The following is a 21,431-nucleotide window of genomic DNA, read 5'->3' as shown; positions in this document are numbered from 1 at the left end:
ATCTCAAGTTGACATGATGCAATTTGCAGCACATTGGCTGTATGGTGGGTTTTTGTTTTGCTGTTAAAAATGATACGAAGTGGAAGAATAACATCATAAAAAATAAAAATAAAAACTACACAATTTGCAACACTCTACATGTAAGCACAGACGTGCATGTGTGAAGTAACTACAATGTTTACCTCCTGGTGAGCCTGATTAGACCCCTGTGCTGAAACCATTCTTTAAATAAAAGATGGCAAACTGGAGGGACAACTGATCCTTAAAGGCTAAACCAAACACGTGATTTTATTAAATAGCGGCGGGCTATTAGGGAAAGCATCATCTGAACTCCTGTGGTATTCCAAAAATTCTAGGACCAGTGGGAAACTGGGTATAGCCAAGTAATTTAGGCGCTTAAATGAAATGTATGGATGTTGTGTGTTTCACTTCACCAGCTCTGTGTTTGTTTGGAACTGGTCTCTGGCTGGTTGCACACCAATAGCTACATTGTTAACTCAGCGATCCCACAGAACGCAGAAAACAAAAAACCTGTTACACGTCCTATCACCGGACACACACACACACACACACACACACACACACACACACACACACACACACACACACACACACACACACACACACACACACACACACACACTTCAATAAAAAGGTATGCAGCGAATGAAGAGGGAGCCACATCTATGCTTTTATAAATTCTAAAAAAGCCAAACAGGTTGATGACAAGTTTAGTGGTTTTTCAGAATAGCTGAGAGGCATAAATGTTCCTTCACTTCAAGTCAAGTAAATAATATAAACAGCTGAACAGGAGGATAAAAGTGTTTTTTCATGCTTCTGTTTAGAAACGTGTGCTTGCTAACTGCTGCTTGTCACCCACCACATGCAAGTAGCAACTTCACACTTAAAAAAACAAGCCAGATAATTAAAACTTTAATCTATAAACATGCCTTCAAGGTGAAATTCCCTTTTTTTTTTTTAGGTTAAATTAATGCGTTCAAGAAACCATTTCAAAGTACACAACCTCAGCAAGTGTGTGCATGTCTGTGTACAACTGTGTGTGTTCTCACCCCTCCTCGATGGTAACGCCATGCATGATGATGGAGTTGGTGACTTTGACCTTCTCTTTTACAGTGGTGAAGTTTCCAATAGTAGACCTTTTTATGGAAGTCTTGTCTGCAATGTGGCACACAGCTCCGATGATACTATCTGATCCCATCTGAAAGCCCACCACAAACAGCAACGGAGATACATGCATACACAATTTTAGTCCACGTATTGTAAAGTGCCTTTAGACGACAATAAAAGGCTCTGATGAAGTGAAGACAATCTGAAAAAGTTCAAAACAAGAGGGAAATGCTAGATAACTGAAATACAAGCATGGCTTGTAGTCTATATTCACCTGACATCTCTCAGAAATGTCAGCGGATGGATGGACTGATGGTTCTTCAAACAGCTTTGGGGCCTAGCAGAGAGAAAACGGGGGGAGTGAAAGAGTGATTAAGAAAGTAGTAATGAGTTTGAAAACAGACTGTAAACAAAAGATGGATGGAGTGTCCGCGTGTTTACAACGTTTCTTTTAAAAAGCCAAACATGTTGACCACAAGGTTTGTAGTTTTTAGAATAGCTGAGAGGCATAAATGTTCCTTCACAAGTAAAGTCAACTTAAAAGTGCATTCCTAAAAATGGCCATCAGGGGGCAGTTCCCACGGTCCAACTGCAAAAAGTCTTTGATAAAAGGACCAGCTCTTACTAAATGTATGACCTGAGTAAATTTATCATCAAATTGGTGACCGAAAATACTAAATCTGAAGTTTCAAGATGACATTTTACTGACAGCGGTGTGATGTCATCCAAGAAAGGAAATTAGAGAAAGTTGACTCATTTGGATGTAGCGTTTTCAGTGGGAGATGCATTTCATCACTCATTCAAGTGACTTCTTCAGTCTGGTTTCTCACGTTTCTCCCACTGATGTTGCTACGTCCAGACAAACAGAATCAACTTTCTGGGAACAGCATGTACACATAAGCATTTAACCACGATTAGGCTATTGTAGTCATGCCATACACGTAAAATAAACCCCAAACAAACAAAACAAACAGTCGAATGTTTGACTCACCAGTCGGTTCACCTCTATATAAGCAGCTAGAGTATTAACCCGGCAGCACAGACCCTGGTCCATAATGTGAACATAGCAGCGCAGCTTTCCTCCATGGTAGGCCTCACTCATATCACCACGGTGGTCATTCCAGCAGGAGCGCTCCTGCGCCAGCTGGAGGAGAGGCTCGTCCCGAGATGAGATGAGGAGCTCTGGACACCAAAAGAGGAAGAGATGCAGGAAGAGAAGAGGGTTAGAAGCTGATGCCTTAGGCAGCGATGCCCTAACCTAGAAGTTCTTTATGATGAATGTTTATAAGCAAGATGAAGAAGAATTTTAAAAAGGTTGCAGTCTTTGGGCAAGACTGAGGTTTGGACATCTGCAGAGGAGGGATAGTGGATGTACTGAACAAAGGATATCAATTATTTTGCCTCCAGGAAGGAGGAAAAGATGAAGACCACAGAGAAAATACAAGGATAAATGAAGGAGGACATGCAGAGTGTTGTAACAGAGGAGGATGCTGATGACAGGGTGAGATGGAGGCAGATGATCTGCTGTGGCGCCGCTAAAGGGACCAGCCAAAAGACAAAGAAGAAGAATCATGCTTGGGTTGTTAAATGCTGTTCCTCCTCTGATTCTGAGCGTGAAGATATGTTATGTGAATGCAAACAATAACCGTGGTTTGCAGGCCCATCGTTTTTTTCCTGGGTCTGATCGTCTGTGTCGTCTTTCAGTTTCTGGCTGTTAACAGTTTTGGAGAACTGTTTACGCACCAAATATGGCACCAACTCTCCACGGATCGATGAGATAGACCTAGGATACAAAAGAAACATTAATTTAGTCATTTAGCAACTGGATCAGGTAAGAAACACTAGTTCATGCTATGCAATCATAACATCTTACAATATCTCGGTAAAAATGAAAAGATATAGACTATACTGGAATTAAATGGTTGTATTTTATGAATATCACCAGAGTAGTTGTAAGCAGTAATTGTGTAACACTCAATAACAGCATGTAATAAATAATTGAATGATGTATAAAGGAGTCATTGTCCCTATAAAGACGTCGATCAAAATCAGGAAAGGAAGCACTGACTAAAGACTGATGATGTTCCAGCAAGAAATACATTAATTAAAAAAAAATAAAAAGAGCTAACAGTGAGCTTTCTTCGAAGTTTCTCTCTGTGTAAATCAGGAGGCAATATCCTCATCTTAATTTCTTTTTCCTCCTCTCTGGACTGCGCTGTGTTCAGTGTTCCTCTCTACCACACCACACACCCCTCCACTTGCCCTCTCTTACTTTCTTTTAAAGGGAGATTAGAATTTCCATCTGAATGACAGGAGAAAAACAACAGTTACTCTGTCCATTTCTCTCCTTGAGCAAGAGACAGAGAAAGAACATTGAGGAGAAAGGAAGAGAGGCAAAGAGGAGCCGTGAAAAGAGTCCAAGAAAAGAGCTGAAGAAAGAAATGAGTCATCTAACAAGAGAGATGATATATGGTGGCGGTAGAGGGTGCGTTGGTGATGCAATGATGTAAGATTTACATCTGCATCTCTATGGCAAATTGCTACTTTCAAGTGCTTTAACCAAAAATATTCACAGGATTAGTAAAGGGGATTTGTGTTTGTTGGCTTGGCTTTGGATTTATTGAGTGGAATAAAAGTAGCCTGGTGTGGATGCACTCCATTTATAGTTGTTGAACTTTAACAATGGGTAATAAATGATTTCCACAATTCGGCTTTCAGCGTGGTACCCACTTCTTCATGAAATAATGTGCAAGTTACAAAATACACGTGTGGAAGTCTCATCGCCACCCAGTTTTGGGAAGTTGCCAACAAATAATATTATATTTGCTTCCCAAAATTAAACGGATACAATCAAGCACTATTTAAAGTAAATGCTTCGCCAATAGAACACAAAGCAAAAGCAAATCAAGCGCTCCCTATATCAGAGCCTGACAATGCGACTGCATGTGACAATCACAGCTGTTCCCTGCACTGGACAACTAGAGGTTTCCTGGATGTACTCAGGATGACTAACAGTGTGTTAAAAGACAGACGCACAACAAAAATCAAATGTATGGCACAGCAGACGGTAAAGAGTTTCTGCTTAAAGTGGACTATCATCTGCTGTTTGGAGATACTTTGGATTTAGTGATATTAACCAAGAAGAAATCAGATGCAAACAGTGCTGTAGAGGTGTGTCTGCGCCTCAAAGCAATATAAGCCACTTATTCACATGCCTGAAAATGCACCACCACAAACTGCAGGATAATTAAGGCATGAAGGCCAAGAAAAACAATGCTTTGTTGCTGACGCAAATCGTCCACAAAACTCAGGCTGTGCAGTGCGTCTACATATTCCTTCACAAAGATGTGCTGAAATCACAACTGCAATCACACTTCCATTGACCAAAGATAGCAGTCCCCTCTCATGTAATTTTGTGCTTTTCATATTTTTATGTTTTTTGTTCCTTCTAAAAGATGCACTCAATTTGGGTAAATGAAGAAAAGTAGTTTTATTTTTACATAAAGATGGAACATGTTGCATCACATGGAAGTGAAAGCAGTGTTAAATTTAGAAAATTACTGACCCTAAAATGAACGAATAATCATGACAAATAATCAATATTGCTGAAAATAATATTGTTTCAAAATTGTCAAAACAATTTTCATCAATTTGCTTAATATAAAAGGAAAATGTAAGAATGCAAATGCTAATTTTAGGACTTCAAAGTGCTAGTTCCCACTACCTGTGTGAAAATAGGCATTTGTATAAGGTTTTGTCAAAGAAATTCACAGCAAGCATTTACCCAGCATTCAAGAAGTGACAACGTTTGAAGCGGCCCGCTTCCTGTTGTCTGTTTCAGGTTAACAAGAGCAAGTGCTGACAAACCCTGATTCTCAAAATAGTGAAAACAGCTTTAGCCTTTCATTTTTCAGATGCAGCACAGAGACAGACTCCTATACAGACTCCTCCGGCTATAGCGAGCTCCCCCGTCACACCGCTTCACTTCAGAGGCTAAAGGCCTAACAGCCTGTCTCAGTGGCACATAGTAAAACAAATTAACACCTCACTAGAATACCATGCTAACAGAACCTTTCAAAGCCTTACACACCATGTAACCATGTTAAACACACACAGATTAAGCAGCAAGGTAGAGTTCATGTCAGCTTGAGTGTGGGGCGTATGCATATATTTTGTGTCTATATGTGTCTAAGTCTGTTGGGTAATACCTCTCATGGAGCAGACATAAACAGGAAAATTTCAAAATTCAACAAAAAAAAATACAGTCAAAAATAAGTGAAAAAGGTCTGGGGAAATTTTTATGTCCACTGTGGACTTACTTTGCAGAAAGATCTAAACATAGACATACTTATATTCATTATTCACTTCAAAAGCATCATAAAGAATATGGTGATGGAGACATGTTTTTCTTGAGAGTTCACTAGTGTTTCTTGGTGTGGTTATTTGTATTTTGTTCTTGCAGATTTTTGGAAATATTTTGTGAGTTTGTATAGTCTCTCTTGTAAAACAGTCTGATCTCAGTAGGACTTCCTGTTAAAATAAAGATTCAACCCCCCCAAACTTACTTGTTTTCTGTGAGGAAGTCCACGACAGCCTTTTTCAGACAGTAGAGGTGAGCGTCCACTAAGCCCGTTTTGATGAGCATCCTGGGATGTCTGTGGGTAAAAGGAAAAACAGAGATGGAAATCAAAGCTCACAAAGTGTCCTCAGTTCGTGAAAACAAAGCATTAAAATCCACCGTTTGCACACAATGGAAAAGTGTGATGCACAGAAACGAATAGATTAAAATACACACTGCACACCTGCGCTGCTTTTACCATCTTAATTGGGTGCTACCTCTGGGGGAGTGTGCTTTGATTCTCTTCGTCACCTGCTGGTTTTATCTTTAATGCTTACTTCACGTTTGCTCAAGCCACTTTTAATCTGTGTTCCTTTGCACGCAGGACTATAACACTTGATGAAAAAAACGGCAAAACCAGCTATAATGCGTGATTGTCCTCTGCCGTCTACCATAGATGTCGCCCCGAGGGCAGCCGTCATGCATTCACTCATTCACACAATTTTTTTCACATAGGGAGAAGCGGAGTCAAAAGTCTGAACGTGACATTTACGAAGCGACAACCTAAAGAAAACAATGCAGTCCCAGACGTTTCAATAAACAAATCTATCAACACCCCTACGTCCTCTCCGACTACTTACCCTTTCTTCCTCTGCCCTTTCAACCACGACATAATAAAAACTGTGGGGTGCATTCCTCCTTAAAAGGGCCATACCACTTTTAGCCCATTTATTACCAATCACATAGACCTTTCATTACTGCTTACCATCTTTCACAGCATGCCGCAGTGATTTAGATTTTTAAGGTTGTACAAACAGGTTGAAGTCTGTCTCATTATCACACAATAACTCCGACCAAATTAAAAACAGACACATCCACTGTTTGCAGAGTTGTTCAGTTTTGATTTATTATTCCACACTAAAAGCAACAGGAATGATAATTACAACTCTCCCTGGAAAGTGAGTGTGACAGCAGGAAGCCACGCCAACATTACTTTGACGTGATAAAGTTTTATTCAAAGATGTGTAAAAATTTAGAAGTCATACAAAATTAAGGAAACCAAAACAAATCAACTGCAGTTGTGCAGAAACTCTATGCAGCTTTGTGAAAAACTAAGTACACCCCATTATTTAAAAACTTGTAGAACCACCTTTAACAGCAATAACTCGAAGTGATTGTTTCCTGTTTGAATTTATCGGTTTTTCACATCATTGTGAAGGAATTTTGTCTCAATCTTCTTCACAGCGTTGATTCAGTTCATTGACGTTTGTGTGCATTCGTTTATGCACAATTCAGGCACAGGTACCACCACAGCAGTTTCCCTGGGTCATCGAAACACCTCCATTCTTTTCTTGTTTGCGCATTCTGTTGTAGATTTACTGCTGTGTTTGGGATCATTGCCCTGTTGCATTACCCAATTCTGGCCAAGCGTTAGCATTAGTTGACTCTGGAACACTGGTATTCGGAGGAGTTCATGGCTCGCTCTATGACTCCAAGGTGCCCAGTTCCTGTGGCTGCAGAAGAAGCCCAAATCATCAGCCCTCCAAAACTGTATGAACTGTTTGTTCTGACATGCTGTATTTGTTTTTCACCAAAAGTAGTACTGTGCATTACAGCCCGATATCTCCACTTTGGTCTGATCCACCCCAAGGACATTGCTGCAGAAGTCTTCAGGTTTTGTTCAGATGCAACTTTGAAAACCCAAGCTGTTCTGCCATGTTCTTTTTAGAGATAAGACGCTTTCCAAACAACCGACACTTGTTCCATCTTTTTCTCCATTTAACTTGCTAACTGAGACTTGCAGAGTCTGAACTATAGCTCTTAGGATTTTGCAGATTTTTTGAGCATCACAATTTTGAGCCACAATCTCCCCAACTCCTGGGAAGATTGTGGCATTCTGTTAACACACACCTGAATATTTCACACCAGCTACTTGCCAAAACTACTTCTTTTATAGAGGCGCACACTTGCTGCTGATGAGTTAATCAAGTGCATTTGATTACCAGCACCTGGTTGCTTCTTTCTCTCTGAATTCCTTTGGAGGCAATAAGGGTGTACTTGGTTTTTCATGGGACTGCGTAGAGTCCTGTGAACACTGTATTTTTCACATGACTGATTGTAAGTCTGTGAATTTCCACTTAAATGTATTTCACCTTCTCTTTATGTCAATTCTCCTATTTTTGGAATTAGCATGTAACACTGATTAAACAACCTCTATGTACTAGGGGTGCAACAATACTTGTATCGATATTGAACCGTTCGATACAGTGCTTTCGGTTCGGTACGCATATGTATTGAACAATACAAAATTTTTAATTTATTTTATCAACTTTCCTTCTGACGATGCTGTCTGTGTTGAGTGCTCAGTGGATCTGCGCTCAACAGTGCAGCCTAGGCGGAGTAGTCGAACGCAGATTCACTGAGCGCAGGGCAAGCTAGCGAGACAGAAGTTAAGCTCTCCTTGCAACATGGCAAATTAAACCTCCCCCACCCTAATTCAGATCTGGCGTTTGGAACTATTTTGGTTTTCATGTGACGTATGACCCTGAAGGTTTACGTGTCATGGACTAAAGTAAAACAGTATGTTGGATGTGCCACGCAATGCTCAATTACATTGGTGGGAACTAGTGCATTAGCGCAGTTAGCTTGTTAACGTGTTCGCCGTCCAGCCCCACGCACGGGGCGATCCGCGGTAGCTCGTTAACGGAGATTTGCCGTGTTGTGGCGTTAACGTCATTTCAATGAGATTTACGCTGACAACACTAGTGGGAACACAACGAATATGACTGCACATTTACTCCAACATCATCCTAGTGCAAAGACAAGTGGAAGCAGACAAAAACAACAAGCAGGCATGCTACAAGCTTTACCTGAGTCATTTAGACAGCTGTTAGCACATGATTCTCCTTATGGGGACCTGATATGTTTAATATGCTGCTGAGAATATAGCCCAGAAGAAGCGTATAGTATAGCTTTTATTTTGGAAAGAGACATTTCTCTGTAATAAACTCTCTTTGGAAAACTCTCTTTGGAAAAGAGAGTTTATTACAGATAGATTTACTTTTTTATTACTTTGTTGTTTCAGCAACATTAAATTTAAAAACTGTACGTTTGAGTTAAAATATATATTTACAATTTTAATAAATGACAAATTAAAAAGGCATGAACATTTTTTGTATCGAAAAAATATCGAACCGTGACACCAAAGTATCGAACCGAACCGTGAATTTTGTGTATCGTTGCACCCCTACTATGTATATATATATGACCAAGATTTAGTGAATGTTTAAAAAAAAAAAAGAGAGAAAAAGAAAAAAGTGTTATTTTGATCATTTTAACTGATTTGAACTGAAACTGGGTTTTTTTCTCCTCATACACACAACTAATAATTTAAACTGCAATTTTTTTAAAACAGCAATAAAAGAAATGAGGAGAAAAATATCTGTGGTGACCCCACAGGAGCCATCAAAAAGATCTTCTCGACAAGCTTTCCCCTCCCACCTCAAACACCAGGCTTACAGTATAACTGGAGTGACTCGGGAGGATTACTTAGTCTCACACACACACACACACACCAGATGGTAAAAGCTCTAAATCAAACTCGGTGCGTGTCTGTCTGTGTTGAGGTATTTTATTAAAAAGCATAAAAACACATGTTCACTCTCACACACAGTCATGCTCTACGGGTGTCCCAGGTGTAAGTCTCTGTGTGGCTATCGCATACATAAAGTAAAACTCATCAGAACACCCAGCATGTGACATCACTGTTTAGCACCTGCAGACGGGCAAGAGACAGAGCCTTGGATAATTGGGTTATGAATGACGATGTGTGTGTGTGTGTTTGTAGGTTAAGAACAGGTGCCCTGAATCATAATAAAAATATGTTAGTAGCCATAAAAAGCAGCACAGTAGGTACAAGTATCACCATATCAAGACTGTTGCAGTATAAAACCAAAACATATTAACTTTTTTTAAGGGGGCCTCGTTAAAATAATTTTGAGGTCCATATGTTTTTATTCTGGGAATCTATTATAGCAGCTTTGCATGATCACCAATTCAAAACAAGTCCTTATTTTCCCTCATACTGAGCCTCGGTTTAACTACTTAGCTCGTCTTCCTCAAAGTCAACTTTCTTTGATTGCCTGTAACTGACAAACTGAACATTTGAACAACACCTTTGGGGGGTCTGCATATGCCATGTTAAGAAAATCCCTTCCCCTTGACATACCGCAGACCCAAGAGCAGAAAAAACTGTTGGAAACAGAGTTTTTAAGAGGAGTCTGAAGCATGAGCACACTAACTACTTCTACACATGCTGACTTTGAAATGTTCGTGTTTAATGAGTACGCACCATTGTAACAGTACATATATTACCCGAACATTAGTAATCAAGTTGCCTTTCCTAACAACAGCATCATGTGATTTCTGGTTGCTGCGAGTGCTGTAGAGCTCATTGTCGAAGGGAGCAGGAATTTAGTGCCTCTGCAGGCAGGGATGACTCAACTGTTGGATTAATGACTGACTACTAAAGTACCACTAAAGTCCTCAGTGGGAGAGAGGAGTCACATCTCTCGCTCTCAAACACACACAGCATAATGTCTTATTTAGTTACAACTAAAACCCCACAGCGGATGGTGAGTCAGATGCAGCAGAATGACCGTTAATACCCTCATTAGTCAGGTTTTCACAAGAGCCAACAGTGCTGAAGGGCTTTTTAAAAAAACAATTTAACCACTCCTCCAAAGCAAAATTTGCGATTCTCGTAATATTAAACTAGCCCCATAGATGCTTTCTCAATTGAATTCACATATCTGATCTTGTGTTGCAAGCCTACAGTGCGCATGGCTCTGCAAGTGCAGTCAGACTAATGTTGATAGCTGTCAAATCCTGTGCAAACACACTCATTATGTGGGACCATTGATACATATGTTTAGTAAATTTAGTACAAGGATCTTTGGAAGGGAAGTTATTTAATTTTTTTTAAAAGGTACTTTGTGTAATATTTGTGTTTATTGGCTTTTAGCCCCACGTGTGCCATCATTAGTAACAGATGTAAGTAACTCCGAGTCTGTTTTGCTGAAGATCACTGCAGTTGATCTGACCTAAGCTTCCTTGCCTTTCCTTTATACACTTACTGGCCACTTGTTAGGCACTACATGCTAGTACTAGGACACTCTTTTGATTTCAGAATTGCATTAGTTATTTGTGGCACAGATTCAACAAGGTCCTGGAAAAATGCCCCAGTGATTTCCATATCGTCATGATAGGATCACACAGCTGTGGTAGATTTATCAGCTGCCCATCCATCATGTGACTCTCTTGTTCACTACATCTCTTGACTTGAGTACAGTGAGCTTGCTATCATGTTCAAGAAACCAAAGTTTATTTGTGCTTTATGGCATGGATGTTATCGCTGTCAGAAGCAGCAATTAGAAAATGCATACACTCTGGTCACAAGGGGATGGACATACTAAGCAGGTAAGCAGTGGCATATTAGCACTGCTCAGTTTTAGCATCAACAAGCCATTCTCTGCGAAATCTACAGATGCTTGTGTGAGAAATCCCAGAAGGTCAGCAGTTTGTGAAATACTCAGATCAGCCAGTCTGGCACCAAAAACCATGTCCCATTCAAAAACTTCTACATTAACTTTCTTACCCGTTCTGATGCTCAGTATGGACTTCGAAAAGACGTCTTGACCATGTCTGCATCCCCAAATGCATTGTTTTGCTGCCATGCGATAGGCTAATCACATATCTGCATTAAAGATCAGCTGAACAGGCGCACCTAAAGTGTATGTCATAATTTTAAAACCTCCCAAAAACCCAAAACTAGCTGCTAAACTTGGGGCTTTGCTTGTTTTGCTTGAAACGTTCTAGTTTTCCGAACTATCCTGTTAAATCAGCAGATTAATACACAGTCAACCATTTCTCCAGACCTACATCCACAACATTCTGACAGGTGGAGCCTAATGTATGAGAGGAAGCTCTGCTGGATTCCTTTCACACCGTTTAAGCGATTTCCAGGTCAAACAATCTCACATGTGCAGAATGTTTTGAGCTAACACACCTCAACCATGTGGAAACTATAGAGAAGGAAAGGGAAGAGAAATTACAGAGAGGCTGAGGCAGAACAAGCATGGAGACTGTAAGAACAGATGGTTGGTTGTGTGGAGGGATGCACACAACAAGAACTGGTTCAATGAAGTGAATGAAGTGGAAAATTAAACGGACGCCAGTCAATGAAGAAATTCAGGGGGTTGCACTCACCGATTCATTTTTCTTTCACTAACGTTCCACAGAAACTGAAAAGAACCAACTGCAAAAGATACTACAGGTGTGAAATGTTAATGTGTACAAATGTAACACGAATACGAACATTTAATATCCAAAAGACGCTTCATAACCTGTATGTACAGTACGTGTAAGCTGTGACTACTCTGTGGGTGATACTGCTTTTGAAAACAGTCAGGTAGCTACAGGTGGGAAACAGGAATCCATACTCTGGCATTTACTCTGCTTACTACCTCAGGCAAAAAATAATTTTGTGTGGGTGTGTGACATGCGAGCGTATAAATGATCAGAGGTGCTTTCAGTGTTGGAAGTCTTTCAGTATAAGCTGTAAATGTTTAGCTGTGGGCTCAATAGGTTTCCATAACACTGTGACAATGTGTGACTGTTTTCTCTCCATCAATGTCCGCCTCGAGGTTGTGTTATGCGTTCATATAAGCATTTCTGAGTTTATGAAATAAGACAGAATGTGTGTGTGTGTATATATGTTAGTGTGTGCCTCAAGAGTTTCTCTGTGCAGAGAAGCATGCGAGCAGCTGCTCTGGCCCCCCTCTTATTGGCCAGAATTTACTGTGTCTTTGGCTCCATGAAGTATTTACAAGCTCCCAAAACACCCGCTTTCACACATACATGCATTTTAGGAGTTCGAAACAAAAACCTACCTAGAACACTCTTCCTGTAACAAAAATCCCACACAGCCACCACAGAACCTTCGCCCTAAAACACACCGACTCTGATTAGAAACTTAAACATCTGCTTTGCCAGAGCTAAGAACCTACAGATGTACAGAACACGTCACCATCAGGCAAACCTCCAAAGTCTGATCCACGCATGGAGGAATAAGAACCTGCACGAGAACACGTGCCGCACATGCTCAGCAACTTATAAAGTGAACACTGATTTGCTTTGGTTAACAAACCGTGCTGTGGACAGCTGTCATTCCACTAATACAGAAGAATCAGGAGCCTTTAAGAAGACAGAGACCCCTTTGAAGTGAACAAAAACAAAGACTCAACAGTGAAATGATTGAATGAAAGTGGATAACCAATCAGAAATGAGTAGATTTTCACATATATGTATAATTTCTAATGGCTCATTTGGACATATAAATAAGCAATGTGTGGTTAGACTTACTTCCTCATAATGGATTTCCTGATTGATAGTCCGTCCTCAAGATCAGCCTCATTGGCCATGAAGAGCAGTCTCTTTCCTGACTTATCAACACCAACAAAGTCTCTCTGCTCAGCTGGGGAAAAATACACAACATATACTATTAATACAAAAAAAAAAATTGCCCAGTTAAACCACTGCAGGGAAAAAAAAATTATAGATTACATAAACAGCAGATGCAAAATGGTCTCATTTTCTAAGATTTATTTTCATTTTACCTGTCTTTTTCTTGCCCTTCTGGCCTGGGACGGTCTCTGTGAATTCGTGGGCTTTGCTCATTAGCATGGCCATTGTCGCGTTGTGCGCCCGGAACAGATCGACCACCTCGTGAAGCGCTACGTCTGTTATCAAGTCACAACTCAACACCAGGATGTCGGTCTTAAGAGAAAGATTTGAAAGAAAATCACAGTGATCTATTCATGCTGATGTATTTACTTGACAGCGCAACGGTAAGACACAACAGAATGTCTAACATAATGAACCTTTTGACAGGAGCTTGCAGGCACACACACAAAACTCTGAAACAGACACAGAAATGGCTGAAATACAGTTGGCAGGGTGAAGCATTTAGACTATTGTATACATAAACTTTATTTCCGCAGGTGCTTGTTGGCCCTTTGTTAAAGTGACTTAAACTCTGATTACAGAGAGTAGTGAGTAATGATTTCTGCTGTTATTCACCATCTCTGTTTGAGAATATACAATTTCTCTTCTGATTTTGTTGTTTGACATTATGTTTTAATACGAAAGCAATATAAGTTGCCTTGTTATGCAATAGGTTATAGCTTATAAAGGTAAAAAAAAATTATACTTGAGTAGCTCAGTTAAACGGTAAATTAAAAAAAAAAAAAATTAAACCAAAAAGCACAGATCTAAATAAAACAGGAAGGAGCCTGAATCAAAAGGGAATAAAGGTATTGTGGTATAAGGTAGTGAAGAGTTTCTGCATCTGTCTTCATGGAAACAAAGCTGAACCAGATGTCAGACAAAAAGTTCAGCTGCTGATCTAGTAAAAAGCACAGAGGTGGTGCGAAGAAATTACTCAGCAACTTTTGACAACAAAAGTTATCTCCAGACACTTTATGCTGTAAGCCAAGAACCCTACAACAGTGAGTTACACAAATCCCAGAGTACCTGTTTTTTCTTTGCTCCCTTCCCTTCTCCATTCATTCAGGTCTGAGAGACAGAATCCATAAACAGTGAGTGTAACTATATTTTTCTGCTGTTTCTCTTTGCTTGGATCTAAGCAGACAATTCAATTCATAAACACGTGGTCTTCGTCAAATTACTTTGGTATTAATTTGTGATACTTCTAAGATTTCTGAAGTCCTTAAAACCTTGCTCTATTTTTCACCTAAAAGCCCACAGCAGATCGAAACGACAAAAAAGTCTCAACAGGTGATTAAACTACAGATGTTAAAAACAGGAACTGTAACAAAAACAAAACGGCCCAGTCTGTATTGTGATTATATACACTGAACAATATTTCTGGCATAACAAATTAATGCTTTCTATCAGGTCTTTAACATTGCTGGTAATACGTTACACTATGTCACAGTCTATACATTTTAATAAAATGTTATGCAACAAGCCTACTGCTCTTCCAGTAAGCCATTTATGCTAGTTTTACTCTCTCTAATTACTGCAAATGAGTAGTTTTACATCTTTCAAAAGCTTTGAATTTGTATAAAAGAGAAATTACATGTGATTGGGACATTTGTTTAAATCTTTTGCAATCTCACAATTTTCTATTTTTTGTTTGAAGTGCTTGAAAACGCCTGACAAATTAGACATCTGTCCTGTTTAGTTTTCAGTGTGTGTACGCAGTTATCTCTCTGAAAAACCTGCCTTAAATAAAGGAAGATTAACTCCACCCTGTGTTTACATCCACATGTTAAGTCTTGCCCATATTTGAGTCTTTTTTTTTTTTTTTAAATCATGCTGCACTCACTGCATTCAGTGACACAATATCACATAACTCCCTTATCCTTCTCCATTTTACCCTGGCTGGCTGGTTTTAAGTACATTTCTGTGAACTGATCCACATAAAACACTGCTCTAACGTTACACACAGGCAGAGAAAACCAGCCAGCGTTCAACAAAATGCACTTGAGCTTAAAACAGAGCCCACATTTTTTTTTGAGAAAGGTCTTATTTTAGAAGATGACTATCTTAAACTAGTATCAGTATCCCTACTATCTAACCACATGTAAATCAATACATGTTTGGAAACACAAATAAATATGCAGCTGTGAATTCCAGTTGACGTATCACTTGCTCTTATGGCGAGAGCAAAAGCAGTACCTGTCATTTGAACTGTTCTCCACTGTCTGAATGTGTGTTTGCATGTGGGTGCAGCCACATTTGTGTCTGTGTGCGGTATCTATCTGTCTGTCAAGAGATGAAGGCTGTCAGCATAGGGACTAATCCCACCATTAGCACCAGCAGCCTTAATGACAGAGACATTATTGCTCTGTTTGTGAAGGAGAACACAGAGTGAGAGAGAGGGGATAAGGAAGAAAAACACATGAGCAAAGAATCCACAGACTGTCAAACAAAAGAAAGAAAAGGAAAGATTACAGTGAAGTTGTTTTTAAAAAAGTATTTATATAGAATAAATGTAATATATTATCTGGTTTAAAAAAGGATCAAAGTATGTAGAGTATGAGATCAAGGGTCAAGTTGACCTAGATTTACATGCAACTCTAATCTTGACCCGGCGACAGGAAGCTGCCACAGTAAAATTGAAGGTGCCTGCAAGAGATCTCCTGACTCCTGAGACTCTGAGACCTTTCAGCTCTCTCCTCGCTCTATCACAGACTGATAAGCTCGCACACATGTTCAGAAACAGAGCACTCTCACACAGCCACACACATTAAATGGACAAAGGCGTGCTTGCTTCATTCACACATGCACGCACGCAGGCGTACACTCAGAGGCGACAGCCGAGTGGAGTCAGCTGGAGAGGCAAAGACACTTTGGCCTTTCAACAGCCAGGATCACTGGACAGGTCAGGACCACACACACTGGTGCACAAGCAATCACACACAGATTCGGATTTGTCCTAGTGGTAACTGACTTCAATCCAAAACTAGTGCTTGCACAATCCTGACCCGTTTCAAGGACACTTTCTTTGTTGTATGAGGTATGAATCCACCAGTAAAGGCTGACATTCACAACTTTGTTATTTACAAGTTACAAAATTCAGCAATGTCACGTACATAAAGAAAGCTATGATGTATATAATAAACAAAGAAAGTATGAAACAGAGATTCAGGCTTCATCCAATTCCCATGAGAAGACAGCAGCAGGGAGAATTTCATGGTTTGATTCAGGAGTTGAAGCTCTATCATGACTGCTTTTGTAAATATTTCACCTTTTTCAAAGAAGCGATTCGCCCAGAGCAGCGTTTAGCTGCGTGTCGGAGGTAAAATAATGTTATTTTACGATTTCCATATAATTGTATATTCAGTACCAGTGAATGTTTTGAGCTACAGTGCACTTGTTGGTATACTGAAGTATACTTTATGGTATACTGCAGTATGAAAACTGACAATACTTTCGCTCAGCTGCATGCATGCATGCACGCCAGTCAGACTTTTTACCACACTTCCAATAAAAACAGTCTATTTGTTCAATCTCTTTTATATTTTGATTCCTCAAAGGATTTTTGAGGCTAAGAACTTGAAATGACTCGGCTATGTGACACTGGTCATCAAGTCAGTGTAGGTTTGAAGGATACACAAGCTTTGACTAATGTGTTCATCATAAAAAAAACAAAAACAAACCACTGAATATTTTCCATCACCCTGGGATAAAAGTAATGTCGGTCACTTTTAACATGTACAAGTCTTGCCTGGTCTTCTTAAGATTATGAAGTTTCAACATTGCAGTTCAGTGAAAAAACAGAGAAAATGCACATGGAGTAAGGGTGTGGAGCAAGACTGTTGAAAGAGGGAAAGAAATAAAAAAAGACACATCTAAGCATGTTTGCTGTGCCGCTTTCATGAAAAGCCTCAGTCCCATCTCTCACTCCTCTCTTTCTTCACCTTTTGTGTCAAGTCTTACAGGCTGACTAACAGATGTGGACCAAAGGTGAAGCCTTGAATCACAAACTCCAATGTATATATAGCTGTTTTAGTTCATACGCGCTCATTATACCAGGTGATTAAGCCTCAACGATAATAAAAATGTCAAAGAGGCTTTTGGCGTACAAAGCAAAACGTGCATGCAAAGTACTCCTTTCACTAGTTTGGCTTATTGTGAAAGAACTCAGCATTAATCAGCATATCCGTCCACTTTTGTGTAACCTCACTGTTTGCAGAGTGAACAAAATAAAAAATGCTCCCTGTAATCTCTCCTTTCAGTGTTCGAGAGAAATGGCCGACTGTGCTCACCCAGAGCACACACCGATTCCTGTAACTATTTTGTTTGATCGGTTACACCAAATCCCCTCATGGAAGGGTGTTTGCATCAAGATGTGTGAGTGTCTACACTGTGCGCAGGCTTCGGTTTGACAGATTGAGTGATCTCTGTGCGGGGATTTGGCAGGCCATGGTTACAGTTCCTCACTCATCACCTTGCAGTGTGTGAGTGTTTGTAACTCAATGCCTCTCATCCAGCTGGCTGCTCAAAGGATTAGAAACTCAACGATTCTCAATGAGAGCATGCTGAAGCTAGTTCTGCCTAAGTGTGTGAATATTTGTACATGTGGTAATTCCAAGCATCTATTAAAAGGACTAATCTAGCTAAGAAAATAACTAGAATCTGTACACCAATTCAAAGGGGAAAAAAGAAAAACGATTAAAGCCATTTGACCAAAAGAACTGAAAGACTGATCATGTTGTAAAGAATGAATGTCAGAAGGACATTTTTATCTTCGATTGTACAGACAGGCACAAAATAAAGAAAAAAAACCCTGAAAGCTTTATCATTACAGTGAGAGCATTTAGTGCCTTTGCTACACTGTGAGGAGTATTTTGCTGGCAACTTGAATGTAAAGCTGTTTTCAATGATCAGCTTTATCCATGATTTAACATTTCTGTCTTGAGAAGAGCCACTCTCTTTTCAGGACAATAACACCCAGAGAATCACGTGGAATCACTAGATTTTTAACCCATTTGAATATCTATGCAACATGTCAAGTGTGGCCGACCAAAAAGATTACTGTATTTTCCACATTATAAGGCGCACTTAAAATCCTTTAATTTTCTCAAAAATCGACAGTGCGCCCTATAATAATAGTTAAAAACTGTCTAAATTCTTTCATCTTTAATAAAATGATCAGCGTTGCTGCTTTACCAGGTGTAACAATTAAATTTAACATGCAGGCATCCATGAAAACAGAATTTATTAAATTTAACAGAGTTAGAAGTTAGCAGGAAGTTAGCTTGCTAGTTTCCACCTAAACATGATATAGCATGTTCTGATTGAGAGATTTCTGAAAAAATTAAAACACACAGCTCTGCTTTCGATTAATGCGCCTTATAATCCGGTACGCTTGATGTATGAAAACAGACCTGTGCATCGACATTGCGCCTTATTATCCAGTGCGCTTTATGGTCCGAAAAAATACGGTAATTGTAGTGATTGAGGCTCTAAAACAACAGTCTTACATCAGATTGTGATAGAGATTTCAAGATGACTGTTTGTGACCTGACCTGGGACAAAGTTAAAGAAGCTACAACTCACATTGTAACTGAAACTATAGCCTGCTAGGGTTATCAAAATACTAGAATGTCAAACTTACCGAAATGCAGTGTAAAAAAAAAAAAAAGCACAGGGGGAAAAAGATTAGAACAATACAAACTTTACCAACTTAATAACACATGGCTAATATAGGAACTGTGAGGAACTGCTTATAGTTAAATGACTAACGTTAATGTGTGTGTCAGTCAGGCTAACGTTTATGAGTATGTAATACTTTACTCTTTGTAAAGACTTGTTCAGTCTTGGGGTGCTGGTATAACTCATTGGGTTGAACAGTCAAACCAAATGCCTAAAGGCTTCTGCAGAGTCCACCCTGTGCCATTTCCTGCATGTCCATGCTTTCTCCCTCCTTTCCTTACTACTCTAGTCTCCTGTCACGAAAAAAGGCTAAAAAAACCCTCTAAATTAATCTAAATAAAGTTGTCCAGTGTTGCTAATGTCAAATATTTCAGCTGCTAGTGAGGAGAGGTGCTGGGTGAAGTGTGTCAACTAGAGGAGGCAAAGACTGCACTGGTGGTAATGATACTGATACAAATGAGTAATTTGATAGTAATTTTTAGTATCTGAGAATTGATTTTTTTGACAACCCTACTACGCCCTACATCTACTTATCATCCAGTAGGAATGTAGCATGTAATGATGCTTAGTGTTGGGAATGGAAATTCCTGGAAATATTAGGATCCTGTGGTTTTTCTTCCTTTTAAGATTAAGGGCGGGCGATATTGTTTCAGATTGTTCCTCTTTTCTATATGTTGATAATTAAGTGGTTCTGGTATTGTGAAATTAGTTGACTCTTCTAATAATCTAGCTTTTTACTACAAGCTACACTCGTATGCCTTTCTAAGTATCAAGCAAACACATTCACCCACCTGCACATACACACTCTTTGGGAATTTGCCAAAAAGGAGGAGCGAGGGATCAAACTAGGGCTGAACGATATATCGCATTTGCGATAATATCGCGACATGATCAAGTGCAATTTTCTAACCGCAAAGGCTGCGATTATACTCTGGACATGTCCAAATTCATGGGCTGCATCCTCCTGAGGCCGCATTTGTAGACCGATTACGTCACAGCGACGCACCGAAGGCTGTCCAAATTACTACCATATCCCAGAATTCATAGCGCGGCCCAGCCAAACTCCAGTTTCCAGCAATGGCGGCCGCTACTAAGTTTTAAAATTACTCATACTAATCTTTCTGGGTCACAAAATAAACTTTTAACATATTTTCAGGCGAGAAAGTAGTTGTGTAAACATCAAATATCTGCTCGGTTTATCAAGATATCCCATATTTGCAAAAGTGCTTCGACGTTTTCAGAGGCGTCTGCTACCCACCAGCTCGACAGCTAGCCGGGAGCTCGAGGGTTACTGATGCGGCCGAGAACGGCACAACTCCCGGCACATCATTTTCAGATCACCGCGGAGTTTCGCTGCTCGGGTTAAACGTAATATATAAGTCACTTAGACAACCTAAAAATGTTATTGTTGGGCTTTTTTCAGTGTTTTGTTTGTTCGTGAGTAAATCGGTTTGGCTGAGATTAAAGTTATTAGATTAGATAAAATAAAACTTTATTAATCCCCCGGGTGGGTTCCTCCTTGGTTTTCACACAGCTGACTAAACGTCAAACAGAAAACTTATTAAACAGAAGTATGAAACAGTCGAGAATTTACACCAGTGTCTGGTTATATTTTAGATAGCAAGAAGCAGACGGCCGAGTTTATTAAACTCCACCGAGACAGCGGTGACGCTAATCAGAAGGCTAGACCGTCCAATTTCACGCCTTTAAATTTTAAAGGCGTGTTTGTGTGTGTGTTTATACAATTGCTATTATGTTTGCACTTTATGTGTAATGTTACTGACTGCAGAGATCAGTAAGATGTGTGTATTTTTTATTTATTAGTTTTATTTATTTAATATTATTTTTTAATTGAATGACTGTCTAGTAGTTCACAGATGTCGAAAAACTGAGTGTGGTAAAGCCACTGATTTTGTTTATGTATATTTCTGCAATCTGCACATTGTACTGACTTTCATTTTAATGTTTACACCAGGGTTCCTTGTCAGCACTTTATGCTCAGATGTTTGTAAGCTAAAAATAAACTATTGTGTATGTTCAAATATACTGTTGTGATTGAAGAAGTTAAATAAAAATGTCAGTCATCAATTCATGCATCACCTCATGTCATCATAACAGAGGTCTGTCTTCCAGGAAAGAACAGTTTAAAATTAATGTAATATAGTATTGGCCATACTATATGATGTATTGCTTGTCTTTGTTTAATAATACAGAAGACAAAGACCTTAAAAAATAATCGCATCGCAATCGCAATATTGGGGCAAAAAATCGCAATTAGATTATTTTCCATAATCGTTCAGCCCTAGATCAAACCCCTGACCAGAATCACAATCCAGATCAAGAGTTGTGATTGTGCCAGAAAAAAAAAGTCATGATCTTCTGGCCAATCACCTACCAACACTTGGTTCAGATCATAATATAATTAAAAAAATATACCAACAAAAACTCGTCTTGATTAAATAAAGATGTGACTGGATGCAAAAGTTAATTTTGTATGGCA

General features: G+C 39.4%; 1 protein-coding gene across 1 annotated transcript in view; it reads right to left on the bottom strand.

Moving 5' to 3' along the window:
* eif2b3 (eukaryotic translation initiation factor 2B, subunit 3 gamma) overlaps positions 1 to 21,431 on the bottom strand; it is a 36,331-nt gene that overhangs the window by 6,651 nt on the left and 8,249 nt on the right. The window contains exons 4-10 of the mRNA XM_085378042.1: positions 13,363 to 13,522; positions 13,109 to 13,220; positions 5,694 to 5,783; positions 2,775 to 2,911; positions 2,120 to 2,310; positions 1,403 to 1,465; positions 1,071 to 1,219 (exon numbers count right to left, since the gene is read on the bottom strand). Coding sequence (XP_085234168.1) covers positions 1,071 to 1,219; positions 1,403 to 1,465; positions 2,120 to 2,310; positions 2,775 to 2,911; positions 5,694 to 5,783; positions 13,109 to 13,220; positions 13,363 to 13,522 — 902 coding nt within the window. The remainder of the gene's footprint in view (positions 1 to 1,070; positions 1,220 to 1,402; positions 1,466 to 2,119; positions 2,311 to 2,774; positions 2,912 to 5,693; positions 5,784 to 13,108; positions 13,221 to 13,362; positions 13,523 to 21,431) is intronic.

This window comes from Diplotaxodon limnothrissa, linkage group LG18 (genome assembly GCF_057381915.1).
Source record: "Diplotaxodon limnothrissa isolate DT_005_m linkage group LG18, D_limnothrissa_male_GT1.1, whole genome shotgun sequence".
NCBI classification, from domain to species: domain Eukaryota; kingdom Metazoa; phylum Chordata; class Actinopteri; order Cichliformes; family Cichlidae; genus Diplotaxodon; species Diplotaxodon limnothrissa.
Note: the sequence above shows the minus strand (reverse complement) of the source record. Positions and strands in the feature narration are given on the sequence as shown.